The sequence below is a fragment of the Emydura macquarii genome, unplaced genomic scaffold (assembly GCF_026122565.2).
Source record: "Emydura macquarii macquarii isolate MOO-44397 ecotype Brisbane River unplaced genomic scaffold, CSIRO-AGI_Emac_v2 contig_3390, whole genome shotgun sequence".
Lineage (NCBI taxonomy): Eukaryota > Metazoa > Chordata > Testudines > Chelidae > Emydura > Emydura macquarii.
In genome coordinates, this window is record NW_027133527.1 from 2,434,796 (window position 1) to 2,458,424 (window position 23,629).

Consider the following 23,629-nt stretch of genomic DNA (forward strand, 5'->3'; position numbering starts at 1 on the left):
CTAAAAACCCACTTCATTTTAATGCATTCAAAGTACAGTAGCTTTTATGTAGCTGCATCACAGTGGAGTACAGCTATGTTGTTTGAAGGGCACATCTGAAAATGGGCTTCTCTGGCCATATAAATCCAAATAAGGCTAGTACTGTAAGCACCAATCAAACTAGTTATATCTTTAATCAACTTTCCCAGAAGGCTCAATCTGTACTTTTGCTACAGGCTCTGTCTTTATGGTAATGACAGCGTCAGTATAGATGTTGACCTTGGTGTATGAAGAAAGGAGGTTGGATTTGTTACCCGTGTGTGATATTCCCCCTAAGAGTTAATAGGGAATCAACTTGCTTCCTCTAGTAACCATCACGCTGAGGCTGTATAAAAGCATATTGCTCCTTGCTGATGAGCCTTGAGAAGAAGCAGGGGCGGATGAGGAGCGAGCCCAGCCTTTCCCTTTCCTTCCCCCACGGCAGCTGCTGGCCTCCTGCCCGGGAGGAGCCCGGAGCAGCTGCGGCCCGGCTCTGGGCGGGGAGGGGGCTGGCTGGGGCACGGCCGGCTGCTGCAAGCGCGGGGCCAGCCCGGGGAGGGGGAGCGGGAAGCCGGGCCAGGCGCGCGGGGCTCAGCGCTGGGAGCCGCGTGCAGGGGGGGGACCTTTGTGGCGCCGGAACCCATGGGCGGAGCCCCGCGTGTCCCGGCCGGACTGTAACTCGGGCGCACCGAGCGCTCCCCGCCGGGAAGGGGAGGGAAGATTAGTGCGAGCGGACGTGCCGAAGGCAGCTTCCGGGCGAGGCCAGGACGGAGCCGGGTTGGGGGGGGCGGTTCTGACTGACGCGCGGCGCGTTATTAGGCCTCTGGCGCCTGCCCCGCGGCGCGGCCTGGCGGAGCCTCCGCAGCCCGCCCCCGCCCGCCGGCGCCATGGGCATCCTGGAGAAGATCTCCGAGATCGAGAAGGAGATCGCGCGCACCCAGAAGAACAAAGGTCAGGCCCGGCCCGGCGCTGGGGGAGGGGTCCGAGCGGGGGGGTCTCCGCGGGGCCCGGCCGTTCTGGCGCCTTGTGACACCCCTGCCGGACCCGCAGCCGGAGGGGCGGAGGCCCGGCTGATCTCGCGCCTGGCTGCAGGGCTGCAGGCGCCTCCTGAAGCCCCCTGCGCGTCGCCCGGCTCCCTAGGCCAGTGGGTCCCCGCCCTGGTACCTGGCTGTGGCGCTGCGCCCGCAGTAACTAGGCTCCCAACGAGCCCGTGAATGTTCCCGAGTCAATCCGGATCGCTGCACGTCGCGTCTCGGAAGATTCCGTGCCACGCCGGGGTGGGAAACAGGCCCTGGGCCGTGGCTCCCTTCTGCAGCCGGGGGGAGGGGAGCGCTGATCTCCTGTACCCCTGGGCTGCAGCAAGGAACCTGCACCGGTCTTGTAGCCCAGTGGCGATGTGCTCCGCCTGGGTCGGTCCCGCTGGCTGGACGGGAGCAGGGGGCCACTTTGAAAGACCCTGTGGTCCACAGGTTGGGAATCACTGGTGCATTATTACACACAGCTGTAGAATGCCAAATAAATGCAACTTGCACTTACACCTGGTGCACAACTTACACCACAAGAAGTGAGTCTATAATAACTAAATAAAGGGGAGAAAAAAAATCCAAAACCCTGCGATTTTTCTCTCCTGTGGAATCCTCTCCCTTCTCCGTCAGAATGGGAAGCTCTTAAGGCAGGAGCTACCTTTATTTTGGTGTTTTGTGCATAAAGAGGAAATAGCTAAAAAACACCAAACATGATCTACAATGTTAATCTGTGGTAATATTCTAATTACTGCAATTCCCAAACTAGAACCGAGTCACGTGAACTTATAGGGAAATAGGTACAAGCGCCGATGCTGTTGCGTGCTATTTGATTACTAACTGTTGTTGCTGTTTCGTTTAAGCTACTGAGTACCATCTTGGCTTACTGAAAGCAAAGCTTGCGAAGTACAGAGCTCAGCTACTAGAACCCTCCAAATCCGCTGCGGCTAAAGGAGAAGGTTTTGATGTAATGAAATCTGGAGATGCCAGAGTGGCACTGATTGGCTTTCCCTCTGTGGGTAAGGTCAGTGACTATCTGAGTTGACTTTCTAGCGTGTGCAGTTCCTAAGTTTATTTTCATAGTCTTTTGAAATATGCTCCTGTTATCTGACTGCTGATATTTCTGACTTTTTGTGTATTTCAACAACTTAAGTGTTTGTTGGCCAAAAACGAACGGAAAGAATGTTGCTCTCACACACACACCTGACAGCTAAAACTGGGGAAAGTCTTTCACCATTCTTGCATTCAAAGCATGCTTGGTGCACCCCAAAACCTTTTTGTTTGTTCCCCTCCGACAGCAGCACCACTATGAGAGGTCTGTAAGAGCAGTCTCGTAACTGACATTCAAGAGAACATGCCAAGTATCCCCCTTCACCTCTAAAACACCCATGCCCAGCACAGCAAAAGCACATGGCTTTTAAAACTAGAATATTATTCTCCCTATGCTAGTTCAACAGCCATTGATGTGCATTGTTTCCATCTATCTTTAAATAGTCAACAGTACTGTCATTTGTTTATATATTTTTTGTTATGATATCTTGCCTTTCAGTCCACGTTTTTGAGCTTAATGACCTCCACCGCCAGCGAAGCTGCCTCATATGAATTCACAACGCTGACGTGTATCCCAGGTGTCATAGAAGTAAGTGTGATTCGGTGGGATTCTGCGTCATAAGCTGTTAGCAACAAGACCCACAAGTGTGCAGTGATGTGCTGTGCCTGATGTGTACGTGCTAATTACGTGTATAGTAGTACTCAGAAGCAGCCGTATCCGAAGGTCCCTGCTTCTCAGCTGATTTCTGTTTTGAACTCTTGGAAGTTCTCGAGTATTTGCCGTTGGGTTTATGGAGCCTGATGTGTTGAACTGGCACTTTTACAGGCAGCATTGCTCTTCTGAGACACGCAGCATGCGCTGGAGATTCGACTCTGCATTTAGAGTGGCCAAGCAATAAGATAATTCTCAACTGGGTTTTTTTTAACAACAGCTATTGGCACCATTGACCACATGGCTGGAAGCCTTGACAGATTTGTTTTTAATGAAGCTTTAAAACAGGCAATCTGTGCTATAATCAATTTGGAAAGCAAATAACAAAAACTCCAAGGGTAGGAGTTATCCTATCTGTACCCTGAACATCCATCAGTAAAGCAAATAGTAAAGGGCACCAAAGTGAAAAGCATCCTAGTATAATGTGAATTTTTGGGTCAAAATTCAGGCTGCTTTAATTATTTAACTCAAACCCATTGACGTCAAAACAAGCAAAATATTGTAACAAATCTGAGGCCACCTGCAACTTCATTACACTGCACAATGTCATTATTCGATGCGTCACTGCAGTAGTGGGAGTAGAATTCTCATCCTGCTCCCTAAGCAAGTGATCTTCAGCACTTGAGCTAAGGAAGTATTATTATGCCTATAGCACACAGCTGAGTTGTTCTGAATCCAGCCACGCGAAGGCAGTGGCATTTGCACTTTTCATTGAAATAATTCACCTGTTGGACCAGATAAAAAGCTTCTGACTTCCTGTATGGACAAGTTTCTTTGGTGAACAGAGGCCCAAATAATATTACAGCCATAGTATGCTCTAGTCTTGTCTTGTCTTGTCGTCAAACCAAGATGATCTAGAATTTTAGTAGCTTTGGCCATAAACTGCTGCAGTAAAATGTATCTTGAGGTGGAAGAGGAAGTTTCGGAAAGTTAGTGAAATAGCTTTGTGATTAAAAACTCTGCAAATTGTTTCCAGTTCAATGGGATTCTAATCTTACTGGCCAGATTTTGCCCTGCCCTATTCCCTGTGTAGCCCCACTGATTTCAGAATTTGGCTCTCTGTTTGCAATCCATTGGGTGCTTAGTTGGTGTTAGGAAAGCAATTTGTAGGATTTTGTGCAGGTCCTCACAATCCTCCCTTTTTCTGTTCTTTTGCAGTACAAAGGAGCAAACATTCAGCTTTTGGATCTGCCTGGAATCATTGAAGGAGCAGCACAAGGTTGGTTAGCTCTTACATTAATTTAATACGGGCCATTGCTCTCAGTACTGTGTATGGAGTTCACTTGTCAGCCTGGTCAGGCGTTGTGTGAACACCTTAGATTTAAAACAGGTCTTGAAAGTGAGAGACAATTGTAGGAGAGTCGCTGAGCTATGTAAAGCCATATTAGGTTGCAGAAGCTACTTGTTCTGGTGATGTGTAGCAGAAGTGAGCAAATCTCCCTATTCAACTTCCAGGGTGAGTCTTGGCCTTATCTGCTTTCTGGTATAAGGGAAAGTCTTTGGTGTTAGTCACTAGAGAGAAACTTGAGATGTGCAGGAGGAAAGTTAAGCAAGGCAAGAAATATTGTTCGGCTGTGATCTCCCAGGTGTTTCTGAGAGTTCCGATGTGGCGCCTTGACACGGGAGCTGGGAATTAATTCCACCTCTTTCCTTTTGCTTCGTCCCTCAGTCGCTCAACCGTGACAAGAGGAGTCTTGCGAAGTTCATAAAAATCTCCTACTGTTTCATTCCAAGCACAGTGTAGTTTGATTGATCAACTCCTTTCACTTCTGATCAAAAAGTGTGTCTAGCTGATTTGAACTGGGATCTCGGGGTTTTCCTCTTCGCTATTTTGGGTATCCTCTCTTCAGTGCAGGAGAGACAAGATAATTGCACGCGCTCTGCTTCGTGGAAAGAAGGCAGTCTGATGGATTGCTATGCTTCTCCACTGTGTGCCTGCAGAGGGAGTGCTTGCTCTTCAAGAACTGCACGCCCCTCATGCTAAAGACCGAGTGGGTCACATCCCAGCCCCATACAACTAGGGGAATGGATCCTGCAGTTTCTTAGAGCCGGGTCCCTTGTGTATCTGTGTAGCGCTCTCTACTGCTAGGCTGTTGGACTGTCCTTCAAAACATGGTGCATTCCTTTTGTGAACACACCCGTATTTCAGCCTGCAAGAGCTCTGAATGGGCCTTGACCCCCTTTGCCTGGCCGCTTTCCCAACAGGTTAGTGCAGCCAAAGCGTGAATGCAATTCTTTCTTGCTTCTAAGAAGTCCCATGGGATGGCTCCTGGTTCGAGGGAGCTTTTAGCCATTCTGCTTTCCCACGCTATAATGTCTCCTCCTTTTTCTTGCAGGGAAAGGTAGAGGGCGTCAGGTGATAGCAGTGGCTAGGACTGCTGATGTCGTCATTATGATGCTGGATGCCACAAAGGGCGAAGTACAGAGGTGAGCGCAGGGAGCAGGTTGATCGGTTCTGGGCTGGTCAGCCAAAGAGAGAATCCATATGGCTTGGAGGCTCACTTGGCATACCCCTATATACGGCATACCAGAGATTTACTAATATCCTAATATAATCTGTATTAGTCCGATGTATTCTTTAATATTCCTGGGATCATCTTCTCACTTTAAGCCCTTTCTTCATAGACATTCCCAAATGAACTGCCTGGGCTGATTTTTGCTAAATTGTTCTTCCATTCTAGCTGGCCCTTCCAAAAGTTTGTGCATCATGAGGCCACAATGTTAATGTGTTTTACTTTAAATTCTACCGGGGCTTTTTGGTCAATGTTTTATCTAGCAAGATAACTGTTATTGTCTGCGCTGGCTGGCCTCTTGGTAGCTTCCAAGCAAGAAACCCAGGCTTGGGTCATGGACTTGCCCTGACTCCCTAAACTGGTGTGGGCTGGGAGAACTGGGGAAGCTCCTGGGATAAGAATGGAGGTTGTTCTCTGCAGAAACACTTATACTGGCTAAGCTCTCAAGGAATCTCGGTTCAGGCTTTTGGGCAGAAGAACATCAACATGGGGCCTGTCCAGGGAAGGATAACTGGTTACACAGAGGTGTCTTTATGTCTGAGGCTTCATTCTGCCTGGGCCATGTTCTTAAGGCCCAAATAGAGTCCTTTCTGCATAGGAGGGCCCCAGTCAGTGGTATAAAGAAGATCCACATGGTAGTGATTTGGAGTGGGAAACCTCAAAATGCTGGTCACTCAAAACCCAAGTTTGACCATTTGTTCCCCTCGTTGCGCCAAGTCCAGTGTAACAGGGACTGATTTGCAGTGTCCCCACAGGTCTCTTTTGGAAAAGGAATTGGAATCTGTAGGAATCCGGCTGAACAAATGCAAACCAAACATCTACTTCAAGGTGGGTTTCGGTGTGCACTGCTAATGGAAGCCCAAATTCCTCTGTGCCTGTCCCTTTTTTTGTCTACAGACAATGTAGGCTTGAAGTTTTACTGAATGTGTAAGGTTCTTTGTTTATTTATCCAGCCAAAGAAGGGTGGGGGCATCTCCTTTAACTCAACTGTCACGCTGACCCAGTGCTCCGAGAAGCTGGTGCAGCTCATCCTCCATGAGTACAGTATCCTTTCCTGATGGGGAGCCCAGAAAAGGGGCAGCCTCTGGAAACCGCTTCTCTCGAGCAACATCCCATGCCTAGGTAAAGATGAAGTTTGATATATCTGTGATCTGTATATCTGATATCTGTTTGATGACTGTGTAGTTAAATGCAGTAGGAAGTCTTTGGGGCGGAGAGGGAGGACCCGTCCCCCTTATTGCTCCACCAGATGGCTGTTCTGAGCAGTCCCCATTACACAAGATTAAACAAATCCAGCCCATTGTGCTGTCCAGTATATTTAGCCAAGAGAGGAAGTTTGGCCTTAATGATCACCTCAGAAATCTTCAATGCAGAGGTTCTGTTTAGAGAAGATTGTTCTCCTGATGAATTTATCGATGTGATTGTCGGCAACAGAGTCTACATGCCCTGCCTATATGTAAGTATCCCGGAAACAGCTTTAATTCTATATAATTAAGGGGACCGTGTAAGATTGGAGCCCTAAATATCGAATGTCCTTGAGTGAGGCCATTGACCTCTTGCCTTGAGAGAACCACTCTGTGTGTGAAAACCACACTTGTCATAAAACTTCCAGTTAACCTGGTGCCCGTGTGCCAATTACTGGGGTAGTACACTGGTTTAGCACATAATCCCAGCGCCCTCTTGTGGCTGGCCCCAATGACTAGAACAGCAGGCTACCTACTGCTGGTCATTCCTCCTTTAGCTCAGGCAATTTGGAGACTTGTGTTTTGGTTCCATGCCTGGTTTCTGCTAACAACCGTGGTTTCTGTAGGTATGTAACCTTGGTGCACTTCAGATGCACGTTTCATTTCGGGACCCACATTTGATAATGTCTGGGTTTTTATAATGAGGTCCAGGAACAAAACACCACAGGTGACCCCAAAGGAAAGAATGTTAAAATGGGGAAATTTGTCAGTTATTTTGAGGCTTATGAACTTTAACAATTTACCGAAAATCTTTGATCAATATTGATGACAGCCATGTTTTTTAACAAACGCTGGCATTTCATTATGGTGTCTGTGAGGACTGGAAGCTGCAGAACCTCATAGGTATCGTATTTGCTTGCAGTGTCATTTGAATTGACTTTCTAAAGGATATGTTGTTTTCTCTTTTGAATTAGGTTTATAACAAGATTGACCAAATATCTATGGAGGAAGTAGATCGTCTGGCTAGAAGACCCAACAGTGTTGTGATCAGGTAAGACCTTGGAAGCCTGTCAATTCACACCTTCTGCAAGCGCTGCACTCACGGAAGTTGGTTTACATTTCATTAATACCCGCTTCCCTTGCTGCCCAAAGAGGGGCGCGCTCCTTGGCATACCACTCAGCTGCTCTATGCCCTGGCTCACAATGAAACTCAACAAATACCCTGTCATTTTTAACAAAACATTGGGTGGCCTCTTGTAAATCTGCTATAAGCTGTCTCACCCTATCTGCAGGTTGAAATGAACCAGTTCTCAGTTGCATCATCAGTTCTATGAAACTGATTGGCTCTGCCGCTTTGAAGCTGGTGTACCTTTTAAAGCATTGTCTGTCTTCCCCATATTGACCCATGAGAAAGCTTCACCTTGTCATCTAGCACTTAATAGGCTTCTTGATCACACTTCTTTGTAGACTCCACATCAGACGGAGTTTGGGCTGCTCTTTGGGGAATGGAATTGCACTAATTCAAGATGTTTGTGGGGTTTTGCAGCTGTGGGATGAAGCTGAACCTGGACTACTTGCTGGAGAAGCTGTGGGAGAACCTGGCGCTTACCTGCATCTACACTAAGAAGAGAGGACGTAAGCAAAGCACTGACTGGCAAAAGAAGAGTCCAAGGGGGAGATTTTCAGAAGTACAATGGGAGTTGGGCGCTGGGTGCCCAACTCCCATTGGGTGTCAGTGGGCAGTTGGTGGGTCCCTGACTTCCCAGAGGTCTCTGATTCCCTGGAGCAGCAGGGGATCTCTTAGTAGTGGGCCACATTCTCTCCATTCAGGGTTTGCTCTTCAGGAAGCATTTCATTCACTTCAGACCTAAACTCTCTTCGGTCCCATTACAGACCTTGTATTCTTGCCTTGACAGTAGAAATGCTGAGTCTTACTCAGGTCTAACCAGGACCATATACATCTTACCAAAATAAACCATTTTGGGCTCCATCCTCTCTAACACTTATTACACACCACCCTTGGCAAAAGAGGGTATCCCCCTAGGAGCCCACAGGGCTCTGGGAAGGATGGGCAGTGAGCACCACCCCTCTGAGGCAGAACACCCAAGGGGCTGCTTACAGGTGCCACATGGGCTGAGGATGAGCGATAGAAGCACTTCTCAGCTGGCTTTAACTCCCCAAACACCTATGCCTTACTGGGGGTCACAAGCTTGAATTAGGGGCAAATGTGACAGGACAGTGAGATTTTGTGGTCGCTTACTAGACCCTAAAATGTTGGGATCTTCAAGAAAACTGTAGCAGTGCTTCCCTTTTATTTAAATGTGTGTGTTTAGACTGGGTGTTATGGTTGCGAGAAGTCCTGTTGTAGATCGAATTAAGTTGGGGTGGGATGGGCTTGTGAATTATAAGGAAATGGTTGCCTTAGGTAACCTTGACTTTTAAAATATCAAAGGCTGTATAGAAATCCTTAATGGCAAATACTCTCTCTCAGGTATCAAAGGTAAGTCAAGTCTTGGAATTACTGTCGCTGAAGAATCTGAATTGATTCAGCGCATGGTATTGGTGTTTAAAAGTTCAGGATAAGCAGCAAGGTAGTACGTCTTGCCCCTGGAGTGTGTATGGAGGCAGAATAACTCAGATGAATGGTTGCTTTGTGTGCCAGCCTGCTGTCACGTGTAATGGTGGGGGTGTGTGTGTGGGGGGGGATTCAAAGAGCTGTACACAGCCAAATGCATTGTCAGGTTGTTTTAAAGGACAGCAATCGAGAAAGCGATGCTATCTTTTTCCCTTTCTGTCTTTCTGTGCTCTGTAGAGAGACCAGACTTCGCAGATGCCATTATTCTCCGAAAAGGGGCTTCTGTAGAGCATGTGGTAAGTAAATAGCCCAAAGAAACGATCTCTATCTGGTGGTAGAACAGCACTGAGTCTAGTGCAAACTTCCTACCTGAGACTGTCGGTAGGATTTTGTATATTTCAGGTTATGCTATGAAAAAGCACGTGTTGACGTTTTGTTGTCCATTAGCATTCCTTAGCCTGGTCTAGCTAAGGTATAGAAACAAATGGTTTTTTCCCTGGTTACGTACCTTACCAACGTTTTCACTAAACAAAAGGTGCTGACTTAATACTTGTTCAGCAAAGAAGCAGATGTAACTCTTGTGGTGCTATTCCTGGGAACTTTGTATGGAGAAAATTTGATTCCAGTACATTTACTTTATGCTCAGATCCACATTCAGAAACGCTCACAGAAGTTGCCTTTGCAATGTACAGTGTGGACCCAAGATGTTCCTGTTTGTAGTGGCTAGATGTTAATTGAAGAGAGCGGTGGGTACTGGAAGTCAGGGGAAAATCTCGACTTCTTGTCTTGGGAGGCAATGCGGTATTGGAACTAATCATCGAAAACCGTGTTTTCTAGTCGAATTCTCAGGTGCTCAGACACAGCATAAGAGCCTGAATAGAATAGAGGCTGTTATATAGTGAAGCATTGTTGTTTGACTGTCATGCACACTGTCTGTCTTACTGCAGTGCCATCGAATTCACAGAACATTAGCCAGCCAGTTCAAATACGCCTTGGTGTGGGTAAGTGGCTAATACTCGCTTAATCTGTTTTGCCCGTACTTGAAGTATCCACTCCTAACACATTTCAACTTGCTTTCTTCTGGTTTAAGGGAACCAGCACAAAATACAGTCCTCAAAGAGTAGGATTAACTCATTTGATGGAGCATGAAGATGTCATCCAGATTGTCAAGAAGTAACCCTCTTAGCTGCTGCTCACCGGTGCCTGACCCTACCCTAATCTGGGGAATCAGAACTGACTTATTTGACCATATAAAAGCCAAAAAAAAGGAAGATGTGCTCCAAAGCCCCAAAGGCTTCCATGAAGCTTGTTCCATTGGAGACAGGAAGAGACTAAGGATACACTAATAACTGGTGGGGATGGGGGAGACGAGGGATTTCCCATCTTGTGACATTTCAGGCAAGGTGACTCGTTTGCAGAGTATCTCTAAAAGTTGGATCACGGAGCCCATTTGTTACAAGGAGATGCGAATCCTCGACCCGGCAGCCTCCTGCACCACTGCAGATTTCACATACTCGTCCATCCGTTACACATGCCAGCAGTTTTCTCAGCCAATCGGAATCTGTGGCTTTGTGCACGCAAACGTGACTCTTCTCTTGGTGGCACTGATGCCAGCACTGAGATATGTTGCCTACCATTCGCGGCATATTCCTGTCGTTTAATGTAAGTGTGTCATTAAAGCAAACCTTTCCCTTCCCCACTTGCCCAATACCGGGGCTGCTAGAATTCATGGCCTTTCTAGCTTCTGCAGGTTTCTTAGTTCTGCACATCAGTGGCTTTAGACATCAGTCTCCCACATCTGCAACAGCCACAGGCTAAGCTTTGGAAGGTCCCACTCCCATCAAATTTAAAACCAACACCCCATGCCTCTTGTTAACTCTGATAAAGCCTGTCGGGTATCCTGATCCAATTAGTACTGTTGAGAGAGATGGAAAGTGCAGCCCTATTAACAAAGGCATTGACTCGTGGCCAGGCCACAGGTGCGGTAGCTAGATCCTAGAAGAGCTCCAAGACTTGGTGAGGATTCATTTCCGTCCAGGCCACGGGTCAGAGAGGTGACAGTAGGAGTTTCCAAGGGAAAAACCCCTGCTTTGTCTTCTCCTTCCCCCACCTTTTCTGAGATAGTATCTGAGGAATAATTGTCAGGAAACCACTTGTCTCTAAATGCCCCTAAATCTCAGAAATAGCTATTCAGACACAAGACCCACTCTATGTGGTGTGGTTTTCTTGGCTATAATAATGCTTCTTGGGTGGAGATCTTCCATCAGAAAACGTGGATTTTCTAATCATGCTTTATTAAATATTGTTGAGAACAATTTATAGTGTCTGACAGATACCGGCTCAGGAGCCTCTGATAGATTTTAGTTACCTTTGTGATAAAATGGCTTCGTCCCAAGCAGAATTCTCAACTACGAAGCCTGGTTTGCCCCTCCCCACCCATCCCAACCTGACTAAGGATAAAATGGCCGGCAGTATTTTATTTAATAAAATAAAAGTTGCTATTTCACGTCAATGATATGCTTGTGTCTCAGCATAGCAATGGAAACACTTGCGTTGTCACCCCTCTCCCTCACTTTTAGCCAACGGAGGTGCATGGAGCTGTGTGATGGGGTGGATTTTGATTGTAATGGATTGTAGAGTTTAAGGCCAGAAGTGACCCACTAGATTATCGGGGTCAGGGGTTCCCAACCTTTTTGGCTTAAGGGCCACAAATATCGTTTTTACAACCCTGAAGGGCTGCCAGTCTGTCAACTCCTAAAAAATGTAGCGATGGGTACAGCATTAAGGATGACAACTCAGTACATATTTAAAGTAAACATTTTGATGCTACGGTGCTCCTTTTTTACATTCACTGTTTTACACCTACAGATTACTCACAGGATGTCCCACACGCACAGACAAAGCACTAGTGTTAGAGGAGTGACTCACTACGCACTGAAGCACGTGGCCTGGCAGCTAAGTCACGGGGCCGGGGCGTGGCCTGCACAAACCGGAAGACACTGATTTTTAGAGTCCTGCCCATCCTCAAGCATGGTGGGTCCTGGTTGCTCTGCCAGCAGCCCCTTTCCCCTGCAGCCAGACAGAAGGAGTTCGGCAAGGAGGCTGTGCTGATCTCCCATGCCCCTGTCTGCAGCAGGGAAACCACATCATCCTGTAGCCCTGTGTGCTCCACCTGGGTCCCTAGACAGTGGCTCCCTTCTGCAGACAGAGGGACGGGAGATCAGTGCTCCCCTCTCTCTGGCTCCACCGCAGAGACCCCAGGGCCTATGGACCCAGACAAAGCGCTTTGCCGTGTTTCCTGCTGCAGCGAGGGGGAGGGGAGCGCTGATCTCCTGTCCCCTTGGCTGCAGCCAGGAGCCTGCACCGGTCTTGTAGCTTTGTGACAACGCACACCGCCTGGGTCCTTAGGCAGCAGCTCCCTTCTGCAGCCAGTGGGAGGGAGTAGCAGGCCACTTTGAAAGGCCCACGGTCCACAGGTGGGGAACCACTGATCTAGGTTGACCTGTATATCTTAGGCCACAAGCACTTACACATTAACTCAACAGCTGAAATGAGACCAAAGCGGCATGGTGAAGAGTGATCAACAGGCTTTCAAAGGATGGAGAAGAGCCAGACAGAGTAACTTCCTGGGATGACATGAGCTGGGTCAATTACACAAGAACCAAGCCAAAAAGGTGACTCTGAGCTTTGTAGGTTACCTTCTCTGTTAATGATTTTGCTTGCATTTGGACTGTAGCGGGTATCAGGGCTCTGGTGGAAGCGACTGGAAAATAATCTCCATGTTAGCTGCACTCTGCCTGAGCCGGCTTTCTAACGCAGGCGCTTCTCTCTGCTAATCGAGGGGGATCCTATTCTAGCCCAGTGACTCGCCCTTTAAATTTCCCACGAAGGTTGCCCAGGCCAAGACTCCGGCACAAAGGTTTTCTTGTTTCATTTGTACCTGGGTTTCAGGCGTGCTGACATTTAACTGCTAGACAAGGAGAATGTAGGAAAGTGCACGGCTGGATAGTCAGAATGCTGAATTGCACATCTTCCTCAGACACGGAGGGGGAACAAAAACAATTCAAAATAGCTTTTTAAAACTCACTTATATTGTAAATCTTAACCAAAAAATGTGACCTTGCTCTGGTTAACACAAGGTTAATCATTCCCTCTGTCTTAGATTGTCTCAAATTTAATAGTCTGTTGGATCCTAATTAACTGAGCTGCTCTCCCTGTTAGGTTGGAAAGCCAATGATTTTTTTTCCATCATCGTGCCAGTGGATTCTGCAGCTGATCTGTGAGTAAATTTGGCAAGGTAGAAAACGGAAACAGCTCAAGAGCAGCTAATTCTGCTTGATGCACAGGCAGCGTTTTACAAACAAGCAGGGGTGGCTGTAGCTGTATCTGGAAATACATTGCTGCATGTGTTTCCGTTTTCCCAGATTAGCTGCAGCACACATTCGCTCTCATAAAAAGATGCAGGCGTTCCAGGTTAGTAGTAGCGATCTGAGCACGTTGGGCTGACAATCTAGGTACAAAACCTGGACTGGGGAGCCAGCAATCCAGCAGTTTTCATTGGAGGAAATGGAAAAACTCCTGCTTTCCAGTGGGAATTGGCTCAGACCCTTAGTTGCCTCATTGCCTGTGGAGATCACAGTACATTCTGAGAACGTTTGGTGGGGCCTTTAGTGAGACAGGAGGGGCTCTTGCTAAATGATTGTGCACATCTGCACTGCAGCTGGCAACTCGCCTCCCAGCTCCAGTACACAGACACAGGCTAGCTCTGCTCCACCTAGCGCACTGAAATTACTAGCATAGCTGGGGGGAGCATGCCTGCCGGGAATGTCCTGGGGTGTCTGTCTGTCCGAGCTGGGAAGCACGCTCTCCGCTTCAGCGCAGACGGACCCGTGTAGGGTGGCAAAAGCTCAGCTGCTCGTGAGGCAATTTACCTAAAATCTCTTCTTAGCAATTGTGACCATTTGAATTACAAGGCTCAGGTTAGAAGCAGCAGAACTTCATGCCATTTCACACAATGCAGGGCTGTGTGTTGTGTTTATATGTTTCCTCTTGGATGAGATGTACCACTGTCATCTTCCCATCTGTGCTTAAAGATTCCTCCCTCTTTTCCCAAGAGAATGGTGTTAGCCCTGCTATTCTGGCCCAATGCCAGGGCTAGTTACTGTGTCTCCCTGCAGCCCCCCTGCAGTTTCAACTGGATGTGACGTTCCTCAATGTCTTGCCCTAATTGCATGATGTTACTGCTACGTTCCACCCCAGAAGCAGCCGCACTCCAGTGCTGAGCGAAAGGATCCTTGTTATATCCCTTACCTGATTCACAGAAAGGTTAGGTTGGTTTGTTTAAAGTACAACTTCACAAGTTGCTGCTGTCTATCACTCCAAGAGTGAAGTGTGGAATTTCACAAAAGGGAGCAATTATCCCTCTTTACAAGGGTGATCGCTGCAGGCCAGAGAAGTTAAATGACTTTCCCAAGGCCATACAGCAAATCAATGGCAGAAGCAGATTAATTTTGTAATAAAATTCTCCCGCCATTTGTCTCAAAGTGTATGTACATAACTTGCAAAATAGAACTGCCCCCCTGTCAAACTAAATACAACTCCAAGGAAGGATTGGTTTTATGTTGGCAAAATATAACAGCTGCCTGTATAGCCACCCTTATGTATTGGTCTGAGTTCCCCCAAGCGCTACTCCTGGGGCATACAGCAGCTTGTTGGGTACCGAGTGTCTGCGTGTACCTGTGTCCCTGCACTGTCCTTCCAAAACCTGGGTCTGTTTCAAGCATCATCCCATAGGAGGTGCAGGTGGACAGGCAAATCAGATTGGCTTCCTTTTCTAGTGCCTGTGGGCAGGTAGCTGCTCTCTTAGCTACACCATTCCCTCCCTCTTCCGCACGTGCCCTTGTTAACAGGTCTTGTCTCACCCAGCCTCTCCCTCCTTGGCGGCAGCTACGGTTCTACCCATCAGCAAGGCGTGGGAAGCTGTGCTTGCTGCTCCTGGCCTCCCAGCTCCTCTGCAGGAAAGGTTAGCTCCCCTCTCGCTGTTCTTGAGTGCGGACGAGAATAATAGCCATCATCAAATATGCATTGGGCAGCAGCCGCCTTGCAGCAGACATGGTTCTCCTGGCTGTGGTGCAGTGAAGCTCCCTGGAGGAGAGGCGGACAAAGCCCGGGGAGGCGCAGCTCTGGGAGGGGTAGATCGTGGCAGAACAGCCCCGGCGGCAGGCGGGGGAGTGGCTGTCGCGCAAGCTGAGCCACGGGGCCGGAGGGCTTTGCGTGCTGGGCTTACATCTCCTTCCCTCCGTGCCCCACGGGAGTCCGGTCAGAGCTACCCGCCGCCCGGCCGCAGGGATGGCTTAACCTGGGGCCAGGTGAGCAAAGGCGATGGGCGGCTGGGGGAGGCAGGGCGCTTAGTGCACGGTGTCCGCCCTGACTGAAGCCTGGAACGGTGGAGACAGGCCGAGCCCCCTCAGGACGCAGTAGGACTCTGCCCTGGAGGCCCAGGGGTGCTGTCGGCAGGTACCACAGTCCACTGCATGGCCGGGCCAGGGGCAGGTGCCTTTGGGTCACGTTGCTTTAGCGTTCCTCCTGCACGGTCCTGAGCTCTTCTGTCCCCCGCGTCCATCAACTTGCTGGGCCTGGGGCCTGTAGTAACCCGAGCTCCTGCCCCTCGCATTGCAGCCTTGAACCCGCTCCCGGCTCCTGCACAGGGCTTGTCTCGCTCTCATTTATCAGCCTGCCTCCTTCATCTCTGCTTTTCCTATCCTGCGTCCTCCCCCCCAGCCACCACTTCTGTACAGCCCCTCCTAGTGCAGCTTCTTGGCCTTTCCCCCGGGCTGGCCTGCGTCATCGGGAGCCCGTAGCTCTGCACCCTGTCTGAACCCGTGTCCCAGAACCCGTCCACTGTCACCGCGCCCCCACAGAACCCCAGCTGCTGCAGCTTGTCACCCTCAGATGTGTGGGTGGAGACGAGGAGGTAGAAAATGCTGGGGGCCCCCCCAGAAAGCAGCCTGGCAGGCCGCAGCCGGAAAGCCAACGTGATGGCCAAGGAAAGCTCCGTTCGCTGCGTTTGCTGCCCTGAACATTTGCGAGGCGGTTTAGCTGCCATGCTCCTCTGCGGAGCCTCCGGCCGCTCACGCAGCAGCGGCTTTTCTCCTCCCTGTCCCAGGCACCTCCCCCTGTGGCCTGACTCCCACCCGCCGGTCGCCGGGAGGCAGGCAGCAGCCACCTGCCTTTCTGCACGCCGGTGGGGTGGAGGTCTGCACACGAGCGGGGCCACGATAAATGACTAAGGAACACCCAGATCCCGCCCCGTCCCTGTCTCGCGGGAGGAAAGTGAGCCTGAGCCAGTGTTTGCAAAGGCTCCTGCTTAGCCAGGGCGATCCTTCCCGTGGCTCCACGCTGGGCCTGCTGGGGTGTTTGAAAGAGGCTAGTGAGGGCTGGCTCAGCGGTGGGGCATGTCCCGGACTCCCTGGGCCCGAGGTTCCAATTCCGCCGGGGCCCAGTCCAGGCCGGGGTGCGCAATTTGAACCTGCTTGGATGGTACCGGGCAGGGGCGAGTCCCCCTCTTTGCTCCTCTCCTCCTTTCTGGGGCAGCGAGAGCTGGCTTTGAGCTGCGGAGCCCCTAGATGGCTGGCGTGGGTCGAGTTCAGGCGTGGCAGCGAGTGACCTGGCCTGGCTGCCGGCCGCTCCCCTTGGGCCTTGATGGTGCTTCACAGAGGGGCTGCGGTATGGTCGCGCCGTGAGGATGTTGGACAAATCCCGCAAGGTGGGTGCCCCCTCGAGGCTGCCAGGTACCCAGGGCCGTACATTGTGCCCTCACATTTCCACACTGGCCAGGGGTAATTGCATGTGCAAGTGCTGAACTGCCCTGCAGTTACCGGCACCGCATGGGTGCATGCAGGCATGCTGCATCGCCTGGGCGCGTGCAGGCGTCACCTGGGCACATGCAGGCATGCTGTGTCTCATGGGCGCGTGCAGGCGTGCTGTGTCACATGGGTACATGCAGGCGTGCTGCATCGCCTGGGCGCGTGCAGGCGTCACCGGGGCACATGCAGGCGTGCTGCATCGCATGGGTGCGTGTAGGCACGCTGAGCCAGCCGTGACCTCCTTGGGGGTATGCTGCTTGGGCAGCCTGCTGAAAACTTGTCCCATGCTGTGCGCTCGGCTTGTCCATCTGGAACAGGCTGGCATGCAGAGAGTTAGCAGTAGCCAGTGCTAGTGCAGGAAAGTTTCTCTTGCTCCCATGTCTACACACCTCCCCCTAGGGCCTGGGAACCGCTTGTAGCACAAACCATCAGCTCAGGGGGGCGCTGATATGTTGCTCCTCAGCTGTTTTGTCACTCAGGTGGGAACAGGGCCTGTCAGCGGGTTGCTTTCCATGGAGGCAGATGACACAGACAAAAGCGGGAGTGTGCTCGTCTCTGTGTAACATGAAACATGCTGCAAGCAGACACTCGGCCAACGATGGGTGCGTGCGCGCGTGTGTGTAGCCACGCACCTGTATGCACGCAGCAGAGACAACGCCCGGCAGCACCTGTAAACTGGGGAGCTTCAGAACCACGCAAAATAGAAAGAGATGCAGCTGCCAGGCGTTTGGTGTGACCTGAGCTAAGCTACAGGGAGAGGTACAGTATAATGGGAATTTCTTAGTGCCTGGCTGGGGTTGGACAAGGCAAACTCCGCTGTATTGCAAGACGCCTGGTCAGAGGCCATGATTAGGTGTCATCTTCTCACGCCTCCCTTCTGCTCCATGCTCGCACGGTGGTTTTTCCCTCTGCGTGGCAGCCGTGTGCAGCCCACACAGCTTGTTTCACGCTTCAAACGGTCGGGCCTTTCCTGTGTATTTATTGGGCGGCTTTTTGGGGCCCTATTCGGAATCAGAGGGGAAGACTTGCTATAGCGGTGGAGGGGAGCAAACGAACGGTGCCAGCCTTCAGGTGTAGCCCAACAGCTCTTGTCATTTTTCTTGATACAAGTATTTGTGTTTCTAAGGCACCCTTCAGCGTAGTATCTTGTGGCCAGTAATGGCACTAAGCGTCTCATCCACCCACCCAGCCGTACTTACTGCCTTCGGAGCTCTTCACACCCTTATGAATTGACCCCATTCTAATCAGTCAGGAGCATTGTCCCGTGCGTGACTGCCAGGTGGTGGCGGGGGCGGAGAGCGTCTTGTCTGAAGTTGAACAGGCAGCCTGCGGCGGAGCTGATATTTAGACTTGTCCCTGGTTGGCTCCCACGCCTGTGCCTGGACAGGCTGAATCTGTCCAGCCCAGGCTGTTTTCATGCCCAGCTTCCCATTTGATCCTGCGGCACCATCACAATGCATGCTACGTTTGGGACATTCTGGTCAGTCTCCTGGCTGCGGGCTGGGATTTCACTTAGACAAGGGCAGGGTTTTGCTTGGGGCCGAGCCGGAAGGGAAGCCGCGCTGTGTTGGGGGCAAACATAAATATCTGCAGTTACTGGGATGGAAGACACAAAAATTCCACTCGTGTCAATTTCAGCAGCGATCCCTCTCCTGGGAGAGGCGGGGAGATCCTGCAGTCTGCACAGAGCAGGGAGCCGGGGGTGCTAAGTACCCATAGTCTTTTGTTTGCTCCAGTGGGGAAGTTCCCTTTCCAAAACCACCCCGAGATCCCGGCTGACAGCCCCATTTCTCAGCATAAATCTTTAGTACGATGCAAAAATTGTGCAATGGGCTGTTCTATAGGAAATGGGCTTTTTAGCTGTTTTCGCTCCTGGAGCTGCTCCATAGGGGGAATCTCCTGCAGCCGAGCACCCATCGGGTTTCTAATTGTTCTTTAGTGCCCGTGTATGCAGAGGTACCTAAACTTGGCATCAGGAAATGGTGCCTTGGGGGCTTTCCGGGGGCTCGGTGCTCCACACTAGTCTCCATCTAGCTTCTGTCCATGTTTAGTCTGATATGAATGGCCAGCCCCAGGCAGCTCCACAAATAGCTGCACCCTGCAGGTGCGCACACAGCTCAGGTTTCCTGAACTTCTGAACCCATCGGTGCTGCTGGCATGGGCGCCAACTCCCAGCGCAAGGGTCCTGGAAGCCTCAGCCTCTGTTGCAAAGGGGGCAGTGGCAGACACAGAGAACTGTGCCGAGCTGTACCCCGGGGAGGTAAAGGGAGAAGCGCCTGCAGCACTAAGCCCTCCTCTTGCCCCAGCGGGCTGAGGCTGTGCGGACAGAAGCGCAGGTGCCATCTGGCCCCATTTTGCCCTGATCATCCCAGTTCAAGCCGCCCAGGAATTTCAGCCCCTTTGGATCTTGTGTCCCCATGGAGTGAATTGTTGTAGGTTGCACCTTGGTCTCACCTCTGGGTGCCCCACCCCAGCCCTGAACCAATCCCCACGCCCCCCAACCCTGCGACACGATGTGGTGGTTTAAATGCCTGGGGCCCTGACTCAGGGGCACCAGAAGGACTACCAAAATGTGGGGCCCACCAAGCCACATGGGCCAAATTTGGGTGGCGTCGCAACCCCCACATGCCAAGTCGCAATGCTGGTCACTCATATTTGGTCTGGTCATACCGGCAGGAAAGGGCTTCCCCCGTTATGCCACCCAACTCCTTGGGATCTCGGGGTCCCCCTCCTCACCGAGCCCCTGTTGAGTTCAGGTTCTCAAAAGCGGGGGGCATAGCCTCCTTGTTTAAAAATGGGGGGGCAATGGCCCTTTGGCCCCCACCCATTTCCATCACTCCTGCCCTGGTAACACTAGCGTGCACCCATTGCACTCTCCTGGGTGGTGCTGCAGGTGGTGGGGGGGAAGGAAATTTTAGGAGAGATGCCGTTGTGTGGACAAGACAAGCTGTGGGAACTGGGTACGGGATGGTCGAGGCTGCTGGCTGAGAGGAAGGAGGTTCTTTTTTACCCCACAGAATAACCACGAGGTCAGATTCTGGTCTCAGTTACCCGGCTGCAAATCCAGAGCATCTCCAGAGGGGGGGAGGGGGGGGTCAATGAAGTTGCTCTGGATTGACAGCTGTGATCTCCGAAGGTGGCCCACCACGTCAAACAGCTCGCCCCGGCGTAACTCGCTGGCACTCACCCCAGCGGCATTTTTCTCAGCATTTTGAAGTCTGCGTAGGAGGTGGGGGGGAGGGTTGCATGTTACAGACGGGGAAACAGCAGTGCCTGGGTCACGGGACCCTGCCTGGTACCCAGCACCTTGCACGGGGGGGGGCACGATTGCTGCGCGTGGGAGCCTAGAGACGGCGGGACGGGGGCCTAGCAACGTCAGGCGAGCGGGAGGATGAGATGTGCGTCCCGACGGGGGACGGGGAGGGTAAATCACAGTGCTACGGGGATGGGGGTCAGGGGACCGGCAACTGGAGAGTTGAGGAAAGCCCGTGAGGTGCGTTATATTTATAGACGGCCAGGAGAAGAGGGCGACTAAGGGGCTTGCTGGGATTGGGCTTCCGGCTTCCTGTGGGAACAGAAACTGTGAAGGCCGCAGAAAGCATCCGCGCAGATGAAGGGCAGCGTTCAACAGCTGTGCGTGTGTCGGGGGAGGGCGAATTTTGTGTGTGTTTTGGGGGTGGGGGGGGGAAGAGGCGTGGGGTGGGTGTCCAGGCTGGGAGGGGTGGGTGGCTTTGAGAGGGGTGTGTAATCCGCGTGGGCGCGTCCAAAAGATGCAGCTGCAGGGGAGCAGGTCCAGCTGCCCACGGCCTCTCGCTATCTCAGGGCAGCTGGAGGGCCCTTATCACGGGAGAGCAAAATGGCTCTGCTGGGGAAAACCATGGCAACGGCTCTGGTAGCTGTGCCAATGGCGGTCTCCATCACTCACTGCGCTTTCTTCCTCGCCCCCTCGCTTTTTTTCTTTTCTCTTCCCCCCCAGTGCCTTTGGTTCCTAGCCCAGATGATTACATTCAAAGGGAAACGGTTGGTTTCTTCCCTCCCGTTGCAGGAGTGCTAATGAACACAGGGGTTTGCGGGTGTGTGGAGAGAGAGAGAACTGAGCGTCAGGGCACCTCTACTGATTGATCAGGATACACAGCATGGCGTATCCGCGGGTAGGGTCAACCAAGCTGTTGTTCCCTGCTAAGGGTTTCCCGCGTAAGCAGCAATCAAGACCTTTTGCTGGGATTTTTGAATGAGCCCAACGGAGTTAGAATCGCTAAGCACCTAACTCCCTTGGGTTCTTTTGAAAATCTCAGTCGGCCGTGCGATGAAAACGCCCTCTCTCTCTCTTGAGGAAAAAACGCTTCTGGCCACTTATGGGAAAATTCCCCCAGCAGAAATACTCTGCACCTGAACAGCGGCCAGTGCCTGTTCACAGTAAAGGGCCATCGGCCCGAAAGGTCCCCTACTTGCTGACAGATGTGGGGAATCTCCTGGCAGTGGGCTTGAATGGGTTAATGTGATCTGCTTGATCACGGAACATTACGTATTGGAAGAAGCATCCGGAGCTCGGGCAAGGTGTTTCTAAGGCCTGTTTTTTATAACTCGAAATGAATATTACACTCAATTAAAAGACTGTTATTACAATTGCAGTCAAGGAACGCCGGAAAGAACTCAGTCCCTGGTGCGCGTGCATTACGATACAGTCTTTAATTACGTGATCACGAACTGCTGGATACCCCGGCCTCCTGCTTCATTCGATGCACAGGGTCTCTGTTAATGGAAAGTGTTAGGCAGCCTGGGTACAGGGGCGGCTCCCCTCTGGTCAGCGCGTATAAAACCAGGCTCTCTCCTACTTTTGAAAACAAGGGAGGGGCGTTCGGTGCAGCAACAAGCCCCAAGGTGAGTTTGAAAAATAACGAGTACATTTTATTGAGAGAGACCAAGTCCACTGAGCTCAGGGGGACCCTGGGCGAGCCGTCTGGGCAGGGCTGCTTCCAGTTCTGTCTGCTGCCATCCATGCACCACCCCGAGTGCCCTGGTCTCCCAGCCAAGTTGGACTCAGCACGTCACAGGCTCAAAATGCAAACGTGGCAGCGTTCGAACAGGCTCTCGTAGGCTGCCCCGTGCCCCGAGGCACGACTCCGCTGTTAGCAGCGAGGGAGAACTGGACCCGGGCACACGTGAGCCCTTTCACAGCTGTCGAAAGTGGCTCTGGTGAACTGCAGAGAATGACCGACCCTTGGGTAAGTCCGTGCGCTGTGCACTGCCAAACTGCCAGGCGGGAGAATGCCCCGGGCAGGGCCGTGTAGACATCTCCGTGCTGCGATCTCCACGAGTTCGCTCTTTGGGATTGCGGTAGCTGTCCCCTGCCCCGGGGGGGCCACAGGAGAAGGACTTTTCTCTCTCCTGGGTGGAGCAACTGTGACGCAGCCACAGCTGCCAGAGCCACACCCGGTGGGTTTGCCGGTGGGAAATCTCAGGGGATGAAAGCCAAGCAAAGGGCAGAGGGGGATGCTCGTCACCTGTTTGTTCCACACCATAAACCTTCTCCGGTGTAAAGGCTCGGCCACTGTACGCCCGGACAGAACCCGATGGCAGCTTTAAAAGCACCAGAGAGCTGCCCGCTGCGGGCGCAGACACCTGCCTCTGAAGCACCAGGCACTAGCCCTTGTCAGAGACAGGACGCTGGAGGAAATGGGCCTCTGATCTGATCCACGCCGGCGCCTCCTCCGGCCCTAAGCGCAACAGAAATCCTTGCAGCTGAAGGGGGAGCTGGGAAAGGCCTGCCCTCCCCGGCTGCCCCCGAGCCCTCGAATTGTCCTGGCTGCCTGGGGAGGAGGAGGACGTAGTCTCCCAGCGGGGGCTGGCTGGAGAGCACGGCTTGTCAGAGTTGATTGTCTCTGTTATTTACTCCGCGCGGCCGTGACGCCAGAGCTGCCTTTCAGCGGGAGAGCTGGCATTGGCCGTGCCTGGCCGGGGGTGGGGGGATTAGCTGGCATGTCGGAGGGGAAGCAACAGTCGTCCAGAGCCCAGGTGTGGTGGCAGAGGCAGCCCCGCGGTGCGACCGAAGTTAGAGCTGGAAGAACTCCAGCCGGCCTCCCCCGGCCAGTCACCCTGGCTCCATTTTAAGATCCCTTTTAGCTTCCTCCCGTTGCCTCGGTTTTGGGGGCCGATTTGACTCACCTGGCGGGTTTTTGACCTCGTGCTTGCTGGCTGGGCGGCTTTGCCGGGGGTCGCCCTGGCACCTGCTGAGCTGTTTCAGGGATGTAATTCCGGCTGGCTGACAGGGGCACGGAGGCTCTGATTCCTGAAGGTAAGCTGAGCGTTTGCTGACCCGCTCCGGCAGGCTCTCGTGCAGATCTCAGGGCAACGGCGCGATCTGCATCTGGACGTAACTGGAGCAGGGGGGTTCGGGACTGGATACCCAGTGGGAGGGGCTGCCTGCTAGTCTGCGGCCAGGCAGGAGACAGCCCTGTGGCTGGGGTCTCCCAGGACATAGACGTGCGAGGATGAGAAGTAAATCATTGCACCTTCCTGCGGGAACGGATGTTGGATGGCGTCGGCATAGAGGCCTGCGTTCTGGTTACAGCACAGTGACCGCGAGCTCAGGGGCCATGTGGTCTGGCAGGCAGAGACCATGCTGTGGGCTTGATGCTAGAAGATTAGGGCAGTGGGGTTTTGGCGGGGTGGGGAGGGAGGAAGAGTGTG

General features: G+C 51.9%; 1 protein-coding gene across 1 annotated transcript; it reads left to right on the forward strand.

Moving 5' to 3' along the window:
• The first annotated feature begins 602 nt into the window (after nucleotides 1-602).
• Nucleotides 603-11,580, forward strand: DRG2 (developmentally regulated GTP binding protein 2). Its single transcript, XM_067534308.1, has 13 exons — nucleotides 603-969; nucleotides 1,904-2,064; nucleotides 2,590-2,679; nucleotides 3,961-4,021; nucleotides 5,139-5,229; nucleotides 6,071-6,143; nucleotides 6,269-6,359; nucleotides 6,674-6,771; nucleotides 7,474-7,550; nucleotides 8,046-8,134; nucleotides 9,312-9,370; nucleotides 10,022-10,075; nucleotides 10,165-11,580. The coding sequence occupies exons 1-13, from the start codon at nucleotides 906-908 to the stop codon at nucleotides 10,249-10,251; spliced, it is 1,095 nt and encodes a 364-aa protein (XP_067390409.1). The 5' UTR covers nucleotides 603-905; the 3' UTR covers nucleotides 10,252-11,580.
• Nucleotides 11,581-23,629: the final 12,049 nt, after the last annotated feature.

Coding starts and splice junctions, on each gene's coding strand:
- DRG2 (XM_067534308.1), top strand. CDS start 906: ATGGGCATCCTGGAGAAGATCTCCGAGATCGAGAAGGAGATCGCGCGC. Junction 2,065..2,589: donor GCTTTCCCTCTGTGGGTAAG/GTCAGTGACTAT, acceptor CTTGCCTTTCAG/TCCACGTTTTTGAGCTTAAT. Junction 6,144..6,268: donor AACCAAACATCTACTTCAAG/GTGGGTTTCGGT, acceptor TTATTTATCCAG/CCAAAGAAGGGTGGGGGCAT.